A 21971-nucleotide genomic window follows, 5' to 3' on the forward strand; every position below is an offset into this window, starting at 1 on the left:
TCATATCTTCTTCTCCAGTTATTTTATCATTTGATCTTTTAGTTTGTCAGGTATCTGTTCTGATTTCATTTCCTGGATTGTTTTTAATCCTGTTCTAACCATGTAAAGCACTCTGTAAATGTGCGGTTATTATTATTATTGTTATTATTATTATGTAAGGACCTGTGCCACTTTACAGAATACAGAAGATATATAGAATAGAAGTGTATATTACAAAGAAAATAAGAAGATATTCCCACAGTGTGACAAGTATCTAGCGAAGAAAAATGACCCGCTACAATTCAAGGTGTCAAAGTATCCCTTTAAAGCGGAAACACTCCCTCTCTCTGTCTTCATACATCATACTTTGTTGGCATGTGGAAGTATTAGCTACACATCTGAAGCTCCCCTAAGGCGAAACAATCCTACCTTGTGTCAGTCCACAGTACATGATGGCCTGAAGCCATGATCAGCGAGGAAAACAGCTAAAGACTCTGTTCCCCCACGTTTTTTGTGGCAGTTTGTGTCCCAGACATAGCAGCTTTTTGGCCGTTTGGAACCGATTTGTAAAGGAGTGAGAAGTGTGAGGACAGTCTGAGGTTCACTGGCCCGTTTCCTGCGATGTCCTGTCAGTGCAGAGTGATTTCTTGTTCCTCGTCTTCGTCAGCCGCCGAATCCTCTCTGTTGTCTCCGTTCTGCCGCAGTAATGGCAGCTCCAGCTCTGGGCTCTTACTGTTGAGCTGCCTTAGAGATGGGCCCTTATCTGAGGGAAAATCACAAAATTCATGTCAGCATTGTCATCACTTAAAAGTTTGGTTTGGAAGGTGCAGGAACAGGCAGTCGATGGGCTGCAGTGTAATCCTACCTACCTGAAATCCTGTCCTATCAAAGACCAAAGTGCATTCACTAAATGTTTTTGCCACTAACATGCTCAGATTGTTATTCCCAGAGTCTGACAACATTTCAGAAAGGATCCCTGCAGAGAGAGACCTAAAACATTCTTGTTTATTTAACCAGAAACAGCGCTATTGAAGCCCACCAGATTCCATTGACAAAAACAGGGATTTTACCTTGTAGAGCATGTGAGTGGCTGGTCTACTGCCGCCTCGATTGGTTAGTTTGTTTCTGTGATTGTGTGTTTGACAAACATTGTGTTGGATCTGAACTGACCTTTTAAAAAAGCCAAAGTCACAAAATAAGACAAACAAACCAACTGTTCGACACAGTGGTACACGAGTGCATCCAGGTTAAAATCACTGTTTTTGTAAATGGAGACTGGTGGCTTTGTGCTTTATTACTGCAAATAGTTTAAATGGTATAATGAAGAAACAACAATAGAAAACACAACACTTACTTTTGGAATAATACGTCTTGAGTCCCACGTGCAATGAAATGCCGGACACACACACGGCAAATCCCAGCCAATTAAGCATGCTCATTCTGTCTCCCATCAGAGATGCTGCCAAGAGCAGAGTACACACCTCCTGCGGGGGAACACAGAACAATAAAAAGGAATGGCAGAGAGGGTGTATTAGATAGGCCTGAACAAGACCAGAACACTGCAGCACTATGAGGCTTCACAAGGACGTAGTGCAGCAGAGAACAAAAGCTGTCAGATGAAAAGCCTGAGCCATAAAGAAAACTGTACTTAAAAAGGAGATAAAACGGTACCTTAAAGATCCCTGATATGGATAAAGTGAGGCTGGAGGTGCGGGAGACGAGCAGGAACTCTGAGAAGCCTAAACCAAAGGCCAGCGAGCCGCCGATACTCAGCGTGAAGAGCGAATACAGGAGAGGCGAGAGCTCCGTCACTCGGAATAACTTTTCTGACATACTGAGGCTCAGCCCTGGAAACGAGACACAGAAGGAGAATCCACAATGAACGTCTCCAGGAGCTTGTTATAGGACTTGTCCATTCACGTTTGAGCACTTTCAAGTCAAATTGATTGCAGAAACAGCCATTATATCACTTTGTTGAAAGTCACCAGTGGCTAGTCTACTTTTACACACTGCTGGCCTTACTGCTGCCTTGATTAATTAGTTTGAGGTGTAATTGTTTGACTTTAGTGTTTTAAAAGGGATAGTTCAGATCCAGCACAGTACTTAGTACACCAACAACTCCCACGCACTATAAGGTAAAAACAACTGTTTTTGTCAATGAGGTCTGGTGGGTTTGAATAGTGCTATGCAACACCAAATCTATTTCTGCAGGGATCCTTTCTGTAATGTTGACACTTTTCAGAATTTATTTTTTATATTCTTATCAATAACCACTGTCTGTATATAAAGAACAGTGAAGCTGATGCTGAGGAGCCTTAAAGCTGCAGGGGGTGCCTCCACTGGCTCTGACTGGATGGAAGTCTATGAGGAAATGACTTCTCACCTGAGTTTATGGTCTCAGTCGCTAGCTTTCTTCAACACAGCAGGATGTTCATTTAGTAAATTATGGTCCAATTTAGAGGAGATTAATCGATAAAGCTGGACATGCTTAATGGCTTTTGGCTGCTGTGTGACTAACTAATCAAAGGCGAGTCTAATCCTCATCAATTAGAGGTCACTTTTGGTTTAAAAACCAAGATGGCGACATCCAAAACGCCAAACGGCCACTTCTTATACACAGTCGGCAATAATCAACAGTTTCGTCTTACTTTCTTTAGAGCTATATTGATTTGAGAGTAACCTGAAAGAGAAAGTAGATTGATCTGTGGTAATGATTTATGATTTTAAATGTTTCACATGTGTACGTATATATTTCTCACAGTATACACATTACACAGTACATAACACATGACCCCACTTATTTTGCCTTTACGTTAAAATAAATCACCACTGATCTGTACAGAAGAGCTCAGGAAATCTTGCACAGGAACCCGAAATATCATAATTATATATTATATAATCATTACTACAATTATTAGGGCTTAGATTACAGAAGCTTTCACTCACCTTCATTATACAGGAAGAGGGGAAAGAGGCCGAGGAACATGAGAGGCTGTAGGTGGTACATGGCGTCTATTGGGTTCTGAAGGCCTGCAGGAGAAAAAAACACAACATGAAAATTAAGTTTGAAGAGGCAGAAGTGGTCTGATTTTTCTCCCAGCTGTGTGTGGAAAATGCTGCACATGCATTCATCCTTTCTTTATCTTATTTTATTTTTTTTGTAGACTGCTACAGGTGAGGTGAAGCCGACCGTTCGACACTGACCCAGCTCTGCTTTCTGCATCAGGACCTGAGTGAGGGTCCAGCGGATCCCCCCGATGAAGGACGCCAGCAGCACCATGACGAAGCCCTCCAGGTTGAACTGGGTCGACTCGTATGTAAACATAAACAGACCGCAGGAGATCAGCAGGACCACCAGGATCAGGAATGGGTTCTGGTTCAGAGGGACACGAGACAGACAGACAGACAGAGAGAGAGAGAGCGAGAGAGGGAGAAATAAATGGAAGAAGATACTTGACGTATGTGTACAGTATAATATATCTAACAGAGGCTGAGGAAATGCCATATATTTGTTATATTATTTTGGGTACGATGTTACAGAAGGAAAAGACTAAACGACCACGTTTCACGTTGGAAAAACAAGAACTCACCGGCTCCTCCAGTTTGAAGACCAGGGAGAAAAAGAGGATAAAGAGCACTGCCGAAGACTTGGTCATCGTGTACCTTGAACGACACAAATAACCGGCTGAATACAACACTGACAACCTTAAGTTTCTCTCTCTTATACATCTTCTGTTTTAAAAAAAAAAAAACGTACAAGCCACAAACTTACAAGCTAATGGTGATGAAGAGGAAGCTCCAGTTGGACAGTCCAATATCCAGTGCTGTAGCCAGGGCTGTGCAGGAGACACAGGTTTTAAAATACAATCAAGTGCAATAAATTGTGAATAAGAAAGCAGTATTTTACTGAATTACACTGAAACCTACTCATTTTAGGCTTTAATGGTTAATTATGATATTTTTTTTAAACCTTGGCCCTATTTTTATTTTACATATTTTGGGTTCAAAATCACTGATAGGTGGAAAAACTTTTAAAATGGGTCCAGTAGATCGCCTCCGAACGGGGAGCAAACAGGCTACAGTGGCTGTAATTGAATCAACTGTGCTGATCAAAGAATATCCACTAAAAGTGCTTGTTTTCACACCAACAGGCGCAGATTGTTATTCTGACATTACAGAAAAAATCCCTACAGAGCCAGAAACAGGCGTTAATATCTCTTCAAACCCACCAGACTCCACTTACAAAAACAGTCATTTAACTGCACATAGCACGTGCGTGACTGGTCTACTGCTGCCTTCAGCTGCTTAGTTTGTTTGTGTTATTGAGTGTTCAACAAATATCTCCTTGGATCAGAACACCACAAGTCACACAATAACACAGACTAACCAGCTGATTGAGACCGTGTCAGACCAGCAACTCCCTGTGTAAAATTACTGCTTTTGTCAATGGAGTTTGGCGGCTTTGAAAAAAGGCTATATAACTGCTGTTTCTGGTTAAACTAATTCCAAAAGCTTTTATAGTTTTGAACCCAAAATATGTAAAAATAGACCCCAAGTTTTATCCTTTAAACTAAATGGGATATTTTTTGATATGACTCTTACTGATTAAAGACAAAACAGAGAGTGGACATTCCCTTGAAGAACATAAAACATGAGCTTTAATAAGCAAAACAAATGTGAATGTTTATGGTTAATTGCTGAAATGGTTAGGTCAGGATCTTCCACTATCTCTTCAGGTACATCACTGTGGACTTTAGCCAAAGCGTTCTTCACCGCAACCCTGATCAGTCAGTGAACAATGATAACAGCTGATTATCGCTCCCTTTTCTAAAGTCTCTGAATACTTTGTGCTGCCTTCTGAGCAGGCAGGTTAAGCTCTCACCTGTGGGAGACACCCTGTGGAGGTATTCTGTCCAGCTCAGGACGATGCGGGGCTTCCCCGTCCAGCACTGCATGGCCCGTCGCGTCAGCGCCGACAGGCAGAAGTTGATGGTGAGGTGGACTAGTGTCATGAAGAGGGGATAGTGGAAGCCCTGAGAGGGAAATGGACTATTTAGTGTCTTTATTTTACAAGTAAAATGAATTTCTGATTGAAAATTAATGCGAATCAAAAGGTTTTGGGACAAAATGGGACTTAAGTAAGTACGTAAAGTTTATTTCGTGTAGCACTTGTCATAGAACAACGTCACAAAGTGCTTTACGGGAGTAAAAGAACATTAAAATCATAAATAAGATCATAAAAATAACAAACAGCCATGAGAATGAACAGATCAGAGCAGGAGAAGAGGAAAAGATCAGTTTAAATAAAGGTGTTTTAAGCTGTTTAAGATCAGACAACATGTGTGGAGGGGCAATAACAGTGTTTTTGTGCAGGGGTTTGTCCTCTAATGCATTATTTTAGATATTTAAAGTGAGGGGCAAGTTATTTTCAACATGTGGATGGATGCATCTATTGAAATAGTATCAGGATTTAATGTTTTTTTTCCCAGTTATACAGGTGATCCACCCTGAAACACTTTAAAGAGATCCAGCTTTGATGATTCATCCCAGTGTGGAGGAACCAGCCGTGCTTACCTTCATCAGCCATTTGTTATAGAAGGTGATGCCAATGGAGAAGATGTAGTAGAGGAGGACTAATCCAACAGTGCGAAGCCCCCGGCAGAGGAACTGCACAGGGAAAGCCATGCAGGGCTGCAAAGACACAGCTAGTGTCTGCAGAAGGGCATCTCCAGGCTCAGTCTGCACCCTCCTAACTAGCACCCATGGTGGACTGGTGTAAGAGGGAGACAGGCGGCGTCTGCAGGGAGGGGGAGGGAGAAACATGTTTGCATTCATATTCATGTGCAGTGGTGCAGCATTTGAGCAAAAAAAACACAGCTAGCAGGGCTGTGGATGAGCTTCATGCATGCAGTTAGCTTTAAACATTAGTGTTAGCTTAAAACATTAGCGTTAGCTTAAAACATTAGTGTTAGCTTAAGTTTGACAGCCACTCAGCTAGCAGCTAGACCACGTCAGCTAATAAGACTCCCAATGTTAGCCAACAAATCATCAACTGAGCTAGTTTACTGTAGTTTTACTAGTTTACTACAGACAGCATCGGCTAATATTAACTTTAACACTAACTAGCTGGTTAGCTCAACAGCAGCTAATGTAACGGCTGCACTCACCAGATGGTTGTTTGGCTAAGTTTGACAGCTCCGACTGATTTCTGGGCTAACTATAATTATAACTCCATTAGTTGGCATTAGCATGCTAGGCTAAATAATGCTGTATTGATGCTACGGGGCCGTTAGCTAAGTTGGTACAGGAAATAAAAGCCGTGGTCCGTTACTATCACCGTGAGCAACTAGTGACAGAGTTCACGGTGCGTGTCAGTACGTGTCATTGTCGTCAGGCTACACTCTCATGCCAAACTCCATTGAGAAATCTCTCCATTTACAGTAGCCGTGTTTATTTCCCCAATCTACAAGCCACTGGTATTTAAAAAAAAAAAAGAACCAGCTCGAACCAGCATGAGCCTCCCTCCAATTCGGCATCAACACGAACCCACCAGGAAGTAGTGTAATTTAATATATTAAGACATTTCTGCTCTGATTGTCGTTGCTCGCTGCCGTCACCCGTGGGAAAAATCAAAGAATTGGCTGCTAGTACTGTTGCTATAAATGGCTACTTTTTAAAGTTGAGTTTGGCAGCCTCAAACCAAACTGCTGAGAAAGAAAATTGCTATTAAAGAAACCTACCGTCAGACATGTCGACTGTATGGCTGAGCTGACATGCGCCAAACTTTGTGATGTACCGTTAAACTGACGGTAGCTCTGGTGGAGACGAGAGAAAAACAAACAAACACAGGGGGCGCCATTTTCTACACATATCCTTTTCTCGGGAAATCACTTCCGCATCCAGGGAACCAGAGACGGAAGTCAACACAAACTGCAGGTTGTTGTGATCCTTCGCCGAGCTGCAAGTACGACTTTTTGCTCTAAAACGTGCTGTTTTGTACTAAAAAATAATGTAATGTTAACGCATGTCGCTGCTTTGTGAGTTAAACAGATCTGTCTGTGTGTGTTTTTGTTTTTTTAAGCAAAAATGGCGGATGAGGAGGACGAGACCGGCTTCGACGAGGAGGTGGACGACGGATCCGCCGGGGTCGACGTCGGCCACGGGAAGAGAAAGAGGCTCTTCTCCAAGGAGCTCCGCTGCATGATGTACGGGTTTGGAGACGACCAGAACCCGTACACGGAGTCCGTGGACATCCTGGAGGACCTGGTGATCGAGTTCATCACGGAAATGACCCACAAAGCCATGTCGATCGGACGCCAGGGCAGGGTCCAGGTGGAGGACATCGTTTTCCTGATCCGCAAGGACCCCAGGAAGTTCGCCAGGGTGAAGGACCTCCTGACCATGAACGAGGAGCTGAAGAGAGCCCGGAAAGCTTTCGATGAAGCAAACTATGGCTCCTAACCACCCTGTTTCCTGCACCCTACATTCATTTCTCCTTACTGACCTGCACACATGACTGTTTTTGTGATCTGTGATGTGCATCATTTTATAAATAAAGCAACTTACACATTGCCATTAATAGACACGTGACATTTATGGCTCAACATCAAACAGGAGGAATCAGCTGCAGGGGAGAGAGAGCACAGGTGAATGGGGTCAAACTAATAGATAGATAGATAGATATCACCTGTTCACAGGTAATGCTAATACTGTAAATGACAATTAAAACTAGAATCAAAGTGCAACTGGCACATCGTGGCACAATAAGTTTGTTCAGTCAAAATCTCAGCGTTGTTGTGCGGTTTATTTTCTCAAACAATGAAATAATTAAAAAAAAAACAACTAAACAGGCTCACCCAGGTGCATGCTGGTCCTATACCTGCCTACCTACCTACACAGCTCGTATAACGCGTGCCGTTCGCTCACAGATCTGAGTTTTTGATGTTCGTATTCACGAATGTCGTCTCCACTGTATGGAAGAGCAGGCTGGTGAGCCAACCTGCAGACTCCCTACTTCCTCCTGGTTCACTTCCTGTTTGATTCTGACCTTTTTTCTCTGCAGGGCTTCAATCCAGCCGTTAATCTCCAGTATTTCACAGTGAATCTCGTTGCACACGTCAGCTTGAACTGGTGATTTGCATCGTGTCGTTCCTCACACATTCAATATATATATGAGGAACACTAAATAATGTGGAGGAAACAAATACTTGTACCAACATTTAGACAAAAGTAAAGCAGTAAAAAGTGGCGAACATCAGTCTGACCTCTGACCTCTTTACCTACCGTTTACCTCTTTATTTAAAAGCCATGTTTAAACTAGAAAACAGAACCACAATAATAATCTAAGGCTCTAAATGACATTAGCTTCACCTTAATTTCAGACTGGCTGTATTACAGTTGTATTGATTAATATCATTAAGGACAAATGTAGTTTTCACACAAATAAGCGTTCTTTAACTCAACCAGTTATTTGAACTTAAAATATATGTATTTACGCCTATATTTTCACATTTTATGTCTTTTTTAAAAAAAATGTTTTAAATTGGCCTTAAATCTAATTAAACGGTGGTATTAAAGTCCTGAAAAAGAAAAACCCTTAAATTTAACTTGCTGATACATGTGGACACCCTGTGAACCAGTCTGGGGGCTGACCAGGAGTCCTGGGTTAGAAAAAAAACTAGTTGAATCAACAACCTGGTGTTTCTGAAAGCAATCCAGGGGTGGGTTTGGAAGTCTGTTCAGCACAAAACATCCCCTGAGGAAGGAGGCAGAAGTGGCTTCAAACAAAATGGACAAAAAGAAGAAACAAAGAGATTTTATTGATTCCTCAAAACATGTTTTTTACACAGACCATTAAATATGACAGACCAACTACCAAGTGAGCATGTCTTAGTTCATTTATTCTGTTCAAGCAAATTACTTCTTTGTACAGTGAAGTGGTTGAATGAATTGGTCTAAGCAGCAGGTAACAGGCTGCCGTTCTATCTAGACTACATCTAGATCAGAGCTTTACCAGCAGGAGGACGGGAGCTGGGTGGGGGGGTCGCTGATGACACAAGCCTGTAAACTCAATGCATAAACCGCATAATGTGTGTGTGCAGTGGAGTTCCTCCGTGCATCCGTGGGCTGTGTGCATTCACAGGCAGGCTGGGGGAGGGTGTAGCCCAGCCGGCGACCCCCCCCACACCTCACCCGCCGGGTGCCCTAGCTGTCTGTTGAGGATGTCTATAAGGATGGAGAAGAGAGGCAGGTGGACATGAGGGAGCGAGAGGGGAGTGTGTGTGTGTGTGTGTGTGTGTGTGTGTGAGGGGGGTGTTTGAATGGGGAATGGAGGAATGTCCATGAGTCTTTCTGGTTTTACTGCACATTCTCCATCATCTTGAGGAATTCTGGGAAAGAAAAGAGAGGTGGGACAGCGTTACTCCACTGGGGTCTTCATCTTAAGTGTTATTTGATTGCTGAGTGAGACTTACAGGCTGAAAACTGTCCACTAATATACAAAAATACAGCCGTGTAGTCACCTTTAAGCTCACTAAAACCTCACCACACCAGTGCCACACGTGCTATAGAGCAGAGGAAGTACAGGGACACTCTACGGCTGCTGTAAAATATTCTGAAATTGTGATTTTTTTCAAAGTAAAGTTAGGATTTTCACTGGGATAATTGTTCACATGTTCATCATCATGTACCGTCAAAGTCCAGCATGCCGTCGGCGTTTTTGTCTCCATCCTTCAGCAGCTCATCAATCTCATCCTCTGAGATGGACTCGCCGGTGCTGCGGATGATGAGGGCGAACTCCTCTCTGTCGATGTAGCCGTCGGCGTTCCTGCGCAAAGACAAACGTAAATAATAATAATAAATAAACACCACACAATAAAGGAAATGGACACACTGCAGCGGGGCCACATCCTGGGAGCCAAATCCTGCGTGGACGTACTTGTCGAACACACGGAAGCACTCCGCCAACTCTTCCTCGCTCTTGCCGGCCTGGTCCTCCTTTAGCAGCCTCACCATCATGACCAAGAACTCCTCGAAGTCAATGGTACCGCTACCTGAGGGTCACACAGAAGCCACATAACTGGTTAACAACGACAAAAGGCCCGATGTCCTTCCACTCCTTGTGGCACAATTTTACGCACACATTTTTACGCACGGTAAAAGTGAGCCCTGATCTGTATAATGTCATAATCTCTATAATCTAAATAAGAAACAAGAGGTAAATTGTCAAAACCAAGAGGAAAATTCCTGCTGATGCATTTAGGATCAGGCCACCCCCCCTAATGGCTACTTGGCTGTTACTGACTCATGTGTTGCGTGTGCGTAAAAAACTACTGATTGCGCAACAGGCAGGAGATTCACTGTGCCATCCGTCGCTCACCATCCTCATCGACCTCCTCGATGATCTCATCCAACTCCTCTCTTGTCGGGTTCTGGCCCAGCATCCTCATCACGGTACCCAACTCCTTGGTGCTGATATCACCGCCACCGTCAGTGTCGAACATGTCGAAGGCGGCCTTGAACTCTGGAGGAATCGGAGATGGCAGAACGAGGCTCAAAAACGGGCCTCACATTTCCGCTTCGGGACATTTAAGCTGCGTAAAATGATGGTGTGGATCTGAAAATATCTGTTTTTCTACAGGAGTTCATTCTGATTTGGAGGTGTGGTGACACCAACTCATCGTTTGGTACATTCACAGCAGCAAAGTAACGACACCCTGAAGTAACGCGTTACTCACCAGCCAGCATTTCCTCGCTCAGGTAGGAGCGGGCCTCTTGTTGCGCGTCAGTCTGCAAGAAAACCACTGTGTCACTTCATCATCCACTTTACAGGCTTCATTTTCAGGCTTTTTTTTTATTTTTTAGGTTGAACCGAGCCTTTCTCCACCACACCATCCCCATGCATTTTAAAAAACATACTAAACATACTAAAAACACTATAAATCTTTAAAATAACACCAAACTCTTTAAATAAAGATGCAAAACGCACCCATTTCTGAAACAACAGGAATAATCTGGAGATGTTATTGTGTTTTTTTTTAGCTTGTTTGTGTGATAATAATTGATGATTTCGCAAGTCATGTGTTGGCTGCGTCCCCAAAGCATTCCTGAGCCTGGTGAAAAGTAGTGTGGCTATTTCCGGCTCATCACATTAGGCCGGCTGTATATGGCCTGCAGACATCCAATCCCTGGGAATTTGTTGCCTAAGCAGAATCCCAGCTGACACCCACTCAGCTCCCCAGCTTAGCTGCCCACCACGATCAGTAATATCTGCAATAAATAACCGGCTAAAACACTAATCCTGCATTTATTAGGAATTCTAATAAGATAAAACTGAAGACTTTACTCTAAAATGCAGCATTTATATATATAAAAAAGTCAAATGAAGCATTTTGAAAGGAAGCCATGAGATAAACATGTAAATCTTATCAACATGCAGCTCAGCTGATTGATTTTTAGACCTTCACATGCTTTAATTGCTCAATCACTAAATCTCCAATTCATTATTATGGCTTAACAGCTACTGGCCGGTTGACTTGGACTAGTTTAACTGGTCACTTGCACGACTGATTGGTCTTACCATGTTTGCGGATTAGCGTTTCCCCCCCAAATATCCAAGGAAAAAAAGACAAGCCCAAAGGAGTGGTCAATCCGTGTGCACCCCAACAGAGAGACTAGACGTCAAGTGAAGGTTCAGACACACTTTAAACGGGGCAGCCAGGTCCCGCCCCCCGCCTCTCACAGGCCTCCAGATTTAGTACCCTGAACTTTTAGGGTTCTGGGGCCACTGTGAGCCAATCACACCTTGGAGAGGAAAGCTCTCGTTTCCTGAAGATGCAGGGTTGAGAATGCAAAAGAGGCAAACCATGGAGTTTTTCAGTGCTTTTCTGTGATCTGGGTCAAGGTTGAGGACAGAGTGGAGGTGCAACGTGAACAGATGAAGGAGATGGAAGAGAGAATTTATCACCTGGGTAGCCGTAAACTGTGGCTATCAGAGGAAGGATGGAAGACATAACTGTGATACTGTGAACGGATTCACGTTGAAAAACACTTCAAAAAAATCAGATTAATGCATTTGGTAACTCTCCCCATTCTGTGGCAGCTTTCAGCGGTGATCTCCTGAACTAACCAAACTAAAATCACACTAAAATCTTAAAGGAAATCATGATAACACCGCAGATGTTGCTGCTCAGTTCCGACACTGTTGATTTCTATTTAGTTCTTGCAAATGTAAGACAGTGGAGGAGGACGAGGACGAGGACGAGGACGAGGACGAGGACGAGGACGAGGACGAGGACGAGGACGAGGAGGGGGACTGGAGGATTTTTAAAGCACATTATGGCTTTTGTGATGATGGCGTTTCAATCTGGGAGTGAAACTCAACACCAGGAGACAAAAAAAATAAAAATGCAGCAGGGGGCCGGACCCCATCTCACCCACCCACCCACCCCCTTCCCCCCTTGCCTCCACCCCTTCAGCCGTGCCCTGAATAGCAGGCAAACGTGGGGCAAGCGTCGACTCATCCTGGTGCCACATCGCCTGATAAACACAACCCGGTGCTCCTTATTTGGCGGGCAGTTCCTGAGGGGGAGGGCCCGAGGTGAGAGACGGGACAGGAGGATAGGATGCTGAGGCGGGGAGCAGCCGAGAAGAAAGGGGGAGGGATGTTGCGTTGGAGAAATGGTGGGGGGGTCTGCAGGCTATATACCCAGGGGGAGACCTGCGTTTTCCAAAAGGGAGAATTAACTCATCTGCTCCGACTGCCACTGGGGACGAGCTACCAATGGGGGGGCGGCACTGGTTTCTTTACATTTCAGCTAGTTTTACTGGAAAAGGGAGAAAAGACCAGTTGTAGTTGAACAAACGTGTGTGTGTGTAAAGGGAGGATGTTACGAGTGGTGCAGAAAAAGTGTGTGTGTCTGAGAACCGTGAGCTGCAAGGCCGACGAAACGGGCAAACAACTGGACGAGACGAGACCCGTCAGGCATGCCGGGGGGGGGCGGAATAATTTGCAAAGATGAACAAGGAGAAAGTGGATTTATTTAGAAAGCACAGAACAGGGTGGAGATGATATCTAGTTCGGAGGAAGAGGGTGGGGGCTGGAGCTAGGTGGTGTAGCATTTCCGGAGAACCAGCAGCTGCCAGGGGGAAGGGGGGGGACAGCTGAAGGAGGTGGTCGGGGGGGAAAGTGCCATCGTCTTAAAAGGTTTGAACGGATATTTATAGATATCCTCACCAAGCCCCCAGGGTTTCATATGAGAAGGGGTGAGGGGTGAGGGGTGAAGGTATTTCACTTGCAGCCATTTTGACGTCCCAGAAGCGACGTCACAGTCACAACTGTACGGGGGTTTGGTAGCGTTTTAGAGTTTGCTCCGGCAGCGTGCTTCATCTTTTCTCTGACCGACGGTCACCAAGGAATGTAGAGGTGGTTTCATTACTGGACGTTCTCCATCATCTTCAGAAACTCTGGAGAGAGAAAGAGTGTGTGGATGAAGAACAATTCATTCCTGACTCTCCGCATCTGCTTGTTTTAACCGTGAATAGTTTCTTCATCTGCTCCATCAGCGTAGTCACAGACTGAAGTGACTCATAACAGCTCAGACCATTTATTAACTGCTGGTCCGCATTTTTGGTGGAAACTACTAAAGCTGAGCGAAGGAGCAAATCTCCTCATAAGAATAATTATTCTACCTGTTAAGAGCTGTGAAATTATATCAAGATTTAGGTCACTCTAATTAAGTGATTTGATTGGTTTACTTTACACTCCATCCCTGATGTTATACTCACATTGAATAATATTAGTCAACTGTAAAACATCTTATATACAGGTATATTATTCACAGGTGTGCTTATCAAGGTTTAGAGGAGAGGATGAGTGTTTGATACCACTGCAGACACACATTAATGCACTTTTTATTAAAATTATTATTCTGTTATGTCTATATTGTTCTATCTGTGTAAGTCCTTTTTTAAAATGGTATTGATAAAATAAAGAGAGAAACTCTAAATCTGAGCATTGATTATGAAGCTAGAGCTAGTTAGCTTAGCTTAGCTTAGCATAAAGACTAGAAGCAGGGGGAAAAGCTAGCTTGGCTTTGTCCAAAACCCCACAAAACATGCTAGTGGCACTCTAAACACATTCTACCTTGTTTGTTTAATCTGTAGAAGAGCTAAAGTGTAAAAATGTGCTGTTTTACATCTGAAAATGTGAAATGGAGTCTTTATGCTAAGAGAGGCTTTGAGAGCTGAATCGAGATGGCAAATTAGCATATTATCCAAAATGTTAAACTATTTCTTTAAACGTGAGGTGGCATTAAAGGCAGTGCCTCTAATGATCAAGTCAGATGTGAATCTTCTCCTTAATATACAGCAGATTAATATACTCCCTCATATATAAACATGTTGTCCTCCTTCTAATCAAGCTAAACGCTAAATATGTTGTTGGTGGGTCTGGAAGTGATGTTATTAGAAGACACCAACCCAGTCCATCTTAATCTTACCATCGAAATCAATCTTTCCATCTTTGTTTGAGTCTGATTCTCCAAACATCTCATCAATATCTTCCTCTGCGACTGGTTCCCCAGTGAGATGGAGGATATCTCCGAACTCATCCCGGTCGATGAAACCATCTCCGTTCCTGTGGGCAAAAAGCAAAATTTTGGTTTTAAAGGTCACTTTGGCAGTCATGACCATCAATCTTTTTAATAACCAACTAAAAATAACAAATTAAATTTGATATTTTCTTACTTTACAGCATTTCTTCACTCCTACCTAAAACGTTTGTGCAGTACTGCATGAACACTGTGCTGTATATTATTTGTATTGCTGTTCAAACCCACCAAATCCCATCCATAAAAACAGCGATTTTACCTCGCAGAACGTGGTTGTTGCTGCTCTGCTGCAGCCACGATTGTTTAGTTTGTTTGTGTTACGGTGTGTTACACAAACATTGTGCTGGAGCTGAATGAACCCTTTAAAACATCAAAGTCTCACAATGACACAAAAAAACTAATTGATCAAGACAGTGGTAGAGCAGCAGCTCCTGTGTAGAATTACTGTTTTTGTCAATGGAGTCTGGTGGGTTTAAACCGAGCGACATAAAGTCTGTTTATTGTTAAACAAACATGCTCTTGCAGGTCTATTTCTGTAGGGATCCTTTCTGTAACGTTATCAGAGACTTAGAATAATTTGAGCCTGTCAGTGGACTGGAGATGCAAATATCCAACAGTAGTGGGGCTAGATCAGTACAAAAATGTGTTTACAGCACCCAGAATATTTTGTTGTTATTGTGATTCTGCATTGTCAAAACTGATTGTGGGTAAAGTATCACAAAACATTTATTATTAAGTTGCTTTGTTGATGCAATATAATAATTATTGTGTCCTACAAAGAGTTTAATGATTTTGCAGGCCATGAAGTTGTTGCCTGATTGTAAAATTTAAAATAGTCCAGTAATGCGGTGTTTGCATTTGTCTTTATTAGTATTTGGGTGTTTTACTTGTCAAAGATACGGAAGCACTCTGAAAGCTCCTCTTCACTCTTTCCGGCCTGATCCTCCTTTAACTGTTGCACCATCATGACCAGGAACTCCTCAAAGTCGATGGTACCGCTGCCTGAGGAAGAGGAGGAGGAAGACGAGAACAAAATGAAAGGTGAGGTGACAAGAAGTCCCATGTCTGCCTTAAACAATGCCTTTTTAACAATCTTCTACTTCTCCATTTGAGTCCCAAATACCAAACATATCCATGTGTGAATTTTCTGTCACCAGTTTGTCGAGTTATTTTAAGGCACTGGAAGAAAACAAAAAGCTCCAGAACAGAAAGAACAAGTTCTCTGTGACTATGTGATCCTGCAGAATGACCCAAGATATAAGTAGGGCCCATTTCTTTTCACATTATTGCCTTTGGTTGTTGTTTTATTTGTTTATTTTTACTGGATATATATACTGCGACATGTGGTTGTGTGTCCTGCAACCAGTAACATATATCATATATGACATGTACCCATAAACTGTATAGGAGAGGTGGACGTAGCTTCCAGGTCTGAACAGTGAAGCCTTAAAGCTGCATTCTCTCTAACGTCCAGCAGGGGGCGACTCCACTGGCTCCAAACAGGAGTCTGATTGGATGGAAGTCAATGAGGAAATGACTTCTCACTTGATTTATTAGCTCAGTGAACATTTTCCTGATGAGTTCACGGTCTCAGTCTCTAGTTTACAGTCTTCTTCAGCACAGCAGGGTGTTCATTTAGTAACTTATGGTCCCATTTAGAGGAAAATAGATGATAGTAAAGGGTAGATGTTTTAGGGCGGGACTTCCTTATGACTAACCAATCAGAGGCGGGTCTTGCCTAAACCTAACCAATCAGGTTGTGAAACCAAGATGGTGATGGCCAAAATGCCAAATGTGAGGCCTCAAAATGGCAGCCCACAAAACAATAAATGACAGCCTTTCAAAAACCTAGAAAATTCAAATTCAACAAAAAAAACCCAATCAATGATATGAGTGATAAGTGATATTTAGTGCATTTTGACATGTCTTTTTTTTCTGTTGCTATATTTACTATTCCAAAAATGGACTTTAATAATCATTTAACCCATTAAAAGGGCACTTCACCAATTTAACACATGTATGTCTGTTTACCTATCATGAGGAATCCTGAATCAGCCTGAGAGAACAGCTGCAGTGTCTCCTGTAGCTCTGGAGTGAACTTTATTAAGTCTGAAAATAACTCCATCAGGGTTATTTTTTACAGAAGATCATAAAAAGCTATATACTAAATACTTAATACTAAATATAAACTAGCGACATGGAAGTGTAATAATAGTTTGTTGTCCTTTTGGTGCCCATTTGGTGACTGCACCATGATCTCACCGTCCTCATCGACCTCCTCAATGATGGCATCCAGCTCCTCCCTTGACGGGTTCTGGCCCAGCATCCTCATCACGGTGCCCAGCTCCTTGGTGCTGATGTCACCGCCGCCGTCGGTGTCGAACATGTCGAAGGCGGCCTTGAACTCTGAACGAATAGTACAAAAAGTAAAATCTAGGTGAAAACATCTGGACCTCGCGTTTGAATGTTAACAATCTTTCAGATTCTTTCAGATTTGTTGATCTGTTCCATCCATTTCATGTCTGTCCATCCTGTCCATGAGCTTTTTTCTGTGTAAAAGTTTTTTTGGGGAGAGTTTTTCCTTATCTGAATGGGACAGAGGACAGAAAGTGTCGCATCCCCAATTGTGAGAGCAAATAGAGCTCCAAATAACTCATCAACTGTAGTCTGAAAAAGTGGCACAGTGTTATCTATTGTATTACACAATATAAAGGGCCAAAGGGAAGAAAAATCAAGCCATTTCCCATCTCCAGCCGCTCCTTCTGTCATTCAGACTCAAGATGAAGCTTCACAAAAGACAGTCAGATGAGCAGGAAATTATCAAGTGTAATCTAGCGAATGATTGATGTAATGAAAGGACTGACCTGCAATCATCTCCTCAGTCAGGAAGGAGCGGGCATCGCTTTGGGCGTCAGTGGGCTTCAGAGTGGACAATGAATGAAGGCGGGAGGAATGAAAGGAGAGACGGACAGAACAAAGAACAACATCAGGCTGATTGAAATGGTTTAGTTTAGAGGCAAACAGCAATTACGGCGCACTCAAGGAGGGTAATGGCGTCCTCATCGGCCCTCAGCCACTCACACGTGGAGCATATAATAATTTTCCACGTCTTCAGGTCTATCAGCCGCCATAAGAGCTGGTTTCCAGCAGAGACACAGCACCTGCAGATTACCGGTGACCGCTTTTTAAATAATTGAAGTGTTTTGTTTGTCTTGCAGCCTTTGGTTTCCACTCAGTGTATAAAAGTGGTTGTGCCTTGCTCAGTTCAACATCCGCTTTTAGGTTTCATTCCAGGGTTACTGTATTGTTGCATTGCTGTGAATGGACTACTTATTTCAAGGTCTCCAGCTTTTACAAATGTATTTTCATAACGATTCGCCTAAAATGCAAATAAAAAACACACTTAAGTCTGATAATGAACTTTGAACAAATGTTTCTAGTAATACAATATGTGCACAAATGTGTATTTTTGCATGTTTTAGAATGAAAACATGCTATGATCCTATAGTGGCACACCGCTGATCACTTCACCTCCTTACAGCTAAGCCCTGTTTCTCCGTCGAGCCAAAGAGGCCAGAGACCGAGCTATCACATCCAAAGTGACAGCCAAGGACCACAAATAGCCTCATGTCAGGTAAGAAGTCATGTGTAATTCTCTGCCAGCTGTCTGCACTTGTTAATGATGGTTCTTAGAGGGGAACACCACTCCCCGTCTTTCCATTTTTACCAATCTCACCATCCCAGTATAACTTTATACTGAATGACATCACACGCTTGTGCTGCACTGTAGGTCCTACATTCAATAAGAAGCTTTCTGTTTTTTCCTGTTTTTAATCTAGTCTACAATGCAAACGAGTTAAACGACCATCAGTGCTTTTCCCCGAACGTTGTGTTAGTTTTCTAAGAAGAACGTTGTTGAGAAATGTAAAAACAACAAAAAACGACTTAATTTGAGTGGTGTTCCCATTTAATTGTTAAACAGGCGCCTGCACCGCGGTAGTTAAAAAGAAAAAAACCTTTTCGCTTGACAGACCCTTATCAGTATCATAACATATGGGGGGGGGGACCCAGCACCCAGCACCCAGCACCACTCATTAGTTTACTTTAAAGCTATTTTTAAGGGTAGACTTGGGAGAGGATTTGAGAGGGATTTTCTCAAGGTGAATGTCCCAAGTTAGGCAGCATGTCCTTTCACTTTACTCAGCTGTGAGCTTTCTATCTTTAGTGTCGCTCACGCCAATCTCAATATCAATCATAGGGAGTCCTGTGATGGAACACTAAAGCGGAGTGAAATCACTGTAAACAAACGGTAAAGAGGAGTTACAGAAGTGGAACAAGAGAACGGAAGTTTTCCAACAGCAGACAGGAGAATACACTTTTTTTCTGTCTGTAGCAACATCATAAAGATAAAAATGTATAAAAAGCCCCAAATAAATTTCCCAAAAAGTTCAGGAATTCCAAGAGATAAAACACCACTTGAATAGAAATCCAGCTGATAACCAGCTGTGCTGCAGATGAGGACTTCCTGGGTGACTGATCACGACCACCTCAGATAATAATCTCCATCTTCTGCCACCTGGATTTTAAATCCTCATCAGATGAAAACAAAAGCAGAGTTCCTTCTCCCGGTCGTTTCTCTTTTCCTCCCTCTCTGTTTTCGGTTTCTTACCATGGCGACCGGCTGTGCTGAACGACAGACACCAGTAAGAACAACAAACGTCTGGGAAAGAAAGTCTCCCTGTTACACAGTTCGGCACTTCAGCTTTACTACCCCCGCATAAGTACCCTCTCATCCCGATACACTTTGGCTGAAAATGATCAGGATTGGGCAAGAGGCCCCCCTCCTGATGCAAGAGACAGCCAATCAAATCCAACTGTAGTTTGTGCCCTCTCACAATCTCCTGATGGACATCCCCTTGTGTGGCACACTCCCCAATCCCCCATATTTAGATAACAGACAAGCGCAGTGACATTTATTAAAAAAAAAGAAAAGAAAACAGCCCAGGCATCAGGCAGCTGGAGGTTATTTTGGCAGAGGATCAACTGAGCATCTCGGTGCAGATGACTCTTGATTTCACATACTGCACAAGAACCAGGGTGCACGCGTGTTCACACACACATCTCATGCACAAACACACACACAGGGATTAACACCTCCCTGCACGCACAGATTCCCAACCCCTTTCTCAGTGTCTGTTAGCCCATCTATCGGCCACCGGCCACCGCCGACTTGCCCTTGCACTTCTGACACCTGTAACTTAAGAGCCGTGCAAATGCATTGGCGACCTCACGTAGCTGGACCCCGTCTTTAACCATTTCAGCTATTGGTGTCTCTCTCCAACAGCAACTAAACAAACAAAACCGTCTCGTATAGCCACAGGCAACAGGCATAATTAGTGCGTCAGTCAAGCCGAACTGAAGCTGGAACTGGAAAAAAAATTGGGCTGCAGACCTGTAAGATCCCATTATATCGCGCTCTCCAAACCTACCAGAGTCCATTGACAAAAACAGTGATTTTACCTTGCATAACACAGGAGTGACGGGTCTACTGCTGCCTCCATCATTTAGTTTGTCTGTGTTATTGTGTGATACGCAAATATTTTGTTGGATCCAAACAAACCCTTTAAAACACCAAAGTCACACTAAAACACAAACAAACTAACTGATCGATGAAACGGCAGACCAACAACTCTTGCTTAAAATGTGTGTTTCAGTCAATGTAGTCTGGTGGCTTTGAGCTATGCAATATAACGTTTACAGGTCTATATATTTAGGGGTCATCTCTGTAAAGTTGACAGACACTTAGAATAACAATCTGAGCCTGTCAGTGGTGCTTTTAGTGGATCTACTTTGATCTTGCTTACAAATGGCTAAACGTGACTGCAGAGGCTGTCGGGGACGAACACAGACTATTTTTTCAGTTTAAAGTATTTTCCAATCATAGTGTAGCTTAGTGGTGCTGACGCTAAAGGTCATGTGACTGTGGTGTTGCTCGTTTATAGCCTAACGTTAGCTTTTTACTTAGATAAATATAAAATGAATAAAACATGTAAGTATCACAACTTTGTTTGGCCACAGAGGTTATTTTGTGTATTTATACAAAATCCAGTGGAAGGATTCCTATTGGCTGTTTGTCCAGGCCACCAGGGCAATGCTAACTAACATCCCTGCAACACTGTAAATAGAAAATAAAAGCCACACTCACACATTTTTACAGAAGGGCAAAAGAAATAAAAGCTAGTCTGCACCACAGTTCATGGCAATCCATCAAGTGCTTGTCGAGATGTTTCAGTTTGAACCAAAGTGACAGATGTCGCCAACTGGCACGTCTACAAGACAAACTATTAATATGAACAGTTTTATTCGCCTGATTGATGCAGTCTAATATGAAATGCGCCACCTCAAGGACCCCTTTCCTCCTCGGACTGAAGGGACCAGTCAATCCCAGCGTCTCTGCTCATCAGCTGAGTAGACGCTGGAATTTTAAGCAGTTCGGCTTTGCAGTCTGTCCGTTCTTTCACTGGAAATCTATTTATGCCTGGGGTACTGTCTCATTGGCATGGAAACGAGAGCACCTGGGGTTGCTCATTATCTTCCACCAGGCCTCTTATCTCGAGATCAAACACACAAGATATGCAATCAATGGGAGGAAATGCTCACTATCAAAAGGTGACAGAAAATGTTAAAAAAGAAAATCAGAGTACATCTTCTTTTAAAACTTTATATTTTGAAATGCTGGACATTGTGTAAAGAAGATGTAAAGCTGAGTTACAGTATCGATGCCAGTGGGTCCCTCATGTCCATTATTGTCCTACTACAGACAGAAATAAAACAAAAGTTCACAACACAAATCTAAAAATTTAGTATGGAAATCACTTCACGCTCCAGTTTTCCAGTGTTTTTCACATTTCTAGTGGCATATCTCAAAGGAAAAGTCAACAGTTCTGAACTATTTCTATACATTCAGAGATTGTTGGAGACTATTTACTCAACTATTTCCTGGCTATTGCTTTTTTTTTTTTATTATTACCTGTAGTACTATTTGTAATAAATATTTGCATTGTTATACAGTCTATGGAAGTAACCTTACAGAGCAGTATGTAGATAAGCCCGGGATAATTGCTGGTTAATTATCACCAGCTCCACAGCTAGAAAGACCTAAAGATAGAAACTCTATGGATATAGATAAAACCAAGTTACATTAAGTGCCTGTGCTGCTGCCCTGATAAGTTCTTTATTGGGAGATGTAGTTTTTTTGTGTTTTACTTTGTTGAAATCGTGTACGCTGTCCCGGTAAACCCTTGGACCACACTTCATTTCTAAGAAAGAAATGATTACTGGTCATTTGCATCACCTTGCCTAGATCTGACATGAGGACTTTAA

At 42.7% G+C, this 21971-nt stretch overlaps 4 protein-coding genes across 4 annotated transcripts in view; 1 reads left to right on the top strand and 3 right to left on the bottom strand.

The window, feature by feature from the left end:
* LOC139209231 (collagen alpha-1(XX) chain-like) overlaps positions 1-6799 on the bottom strand; it is a 51492-nt gene extending 44693 nt beyond the window's left edge. The window contains exons 1-10 of the mRNA XM_070838867.1: positions 6720-6799; positions 5554-5776; positions 4862-5012; positions 3752-3815; positions 3570-3642; positions 3184-3352; positions 2926-3009; positions 1651-1826; positions 1334-1463; positions 610-742 (exon numbers count right to left, since the gene is read on the bottom strand). Coding sequence (XP_070694968.1) covers positions 610-742; positions 1334-1463; positions 1651-1826; positions 2926-3009; positions 3184-3352; positions 3570-3642; positions 3752-3815; positions 4862-5012; positions 5554-5664 — 1091 coding nt within the window. The 5' untranslated portion in view covers positions 5665-5776; positions 6720-6799. The remainder of the gene's footprint in view (positions 1-609; positions 743-1333; positions 1464-1650; positions 1827-2925; positions 3010-3183; positions 3353-3569; positions 3643-3751; positions 3816-4861; positions 5013-5553; positions 5777-6719) is intronic.
* A 60-nt stretch (positions 6800-6859) lies between these two features.
* Positions 6860-7554, top strand: taf13 (TATA-box binding protein associated factor 13). The gene is made up of 2 exons (XM_070839197.1): positions 6860-6943; positions 7061-7554. Exon 2 carries the CDS (start codon positions 7066-7068, stop codon positions 7438-7440), a length of 375 nt encoding a protein of 124 aa, XP_070695298.1. The 5' UTR covers positions 6860-6943; positions 7061-7065; the 3' UTR covers positions 7441-7554.
* Positions 7555-8858: 1304 nt separating this feature from the next.
* Positions 8859-11713, bottom strand: tnnc2.2 (troponin C2, fast skeletal type, tandem duplicate 2). Its single transcript, XM_070839260.1, has 6 exons — positions 11558-11713; positions 10716-10767; positions 10358-10501; positions 9917-10031; positions 9669-9805; positions 8859-9368 (listed from the first exon to the last, which is right to left on the bottom strand). The coding sequence occupies exons 1-6, from the start codon at positions 11558-11560 to the stop codon at positions 9337-9339; spliced, it is 483 nt and encodes a 160-aa protein (XP_070695361.1). The 5' UTR covers positions 11561-11713; the 3' UTR covers positions 8859-9336.
* A 1284-nt stretch (positions 11714-12997) lies between these two features.
* LOC139209182 (troponin C, skeletal muscle) lies at positions 12998-19386 on the bottom strand. Its single transcript, XM_070838803.1, has 6 exons — positions 19258-19386; positions 17453-17507; positions 16851-16994; positions 15476-15590; positions 14478-14614; positions 12998-13443 (listed from the first exon to the last, which is right to left on the bottom strand). The coding sequence occupies exons 1-6, from the start codon at positions 19258-19260 to the stop codon at positions 13412-13414; spliced, it is 486 nt and encodes a 161-aa protein (XP_070694904.1). The 5' UTR covers positions 19261-19386; the 3' UTR covers positions 12998-13411.
* Between the last annotated feature and the right edge of the window lie 2585 nt (positions 19387-21971).

Source organism: Pempheris klunzingeri, chromosome 11, assembly GCF_042242105.1.
Source record: "Pempheris klunzingeri isolate RE-2024b chromosome 11, fPemKlu1.hap1, whole genome shotgun sequence".
NCBI classification, from domain to species: Eukaryota; Metazoa; Chordata; class Actinopteri; order Acropomatiformes; family Pempheridae; genus Pempheris; species Pempheris klunzingeri.

What these genes read in the sequence shown, in the direction of transcription:
- taf13 (XM_070839197.1), top strand. Translation starts at nt 7,066, where the DNA reads ATGGCGGATGAGGAGGACGAGACCGGCTTCGACGAGGAGGTGGACGAC.
- tnnc2.2 (XM_070839260.1), bottom strand. An exon ending in CGAGGAGGTCGATGAGGATG is followed by an intron (nt 10,032 to 10,357) that starts GTGAGCGACGGA and finishes TGTGACCCTCAG; the next exon opens with GTAGCGGTACCATTGACTTC. An exon ending in CGGCATGCTGGACTTTGACG is followed by an intron (nt 9,369 to 9,668) that starts GTACATGATGAT and finishes TTTCTTTCCCAG; the next exon opens with AATTCCTCAAGATGATGGAG.
- LOC139209182 (XM_070838803.1), bottom strand. An exon ending in TGCTTCCGTATCTTTGACAA is followed by an intron (nt 14,615 to 15,475) that starts GTAAAACACCCA and finishes TTTTGCCCACAG; the next exon opens with GAACGGAGATGGTTTCATCG. An exon ending in TGGAAAGATTGATTTCGATG is followed by an intron (nt 13,444 to 14,477) that starts GTAAGATTAAGA and finishes TTCTCTCTCCAG; the next exon opens with AGTTTCTGAAGATGATGGAG.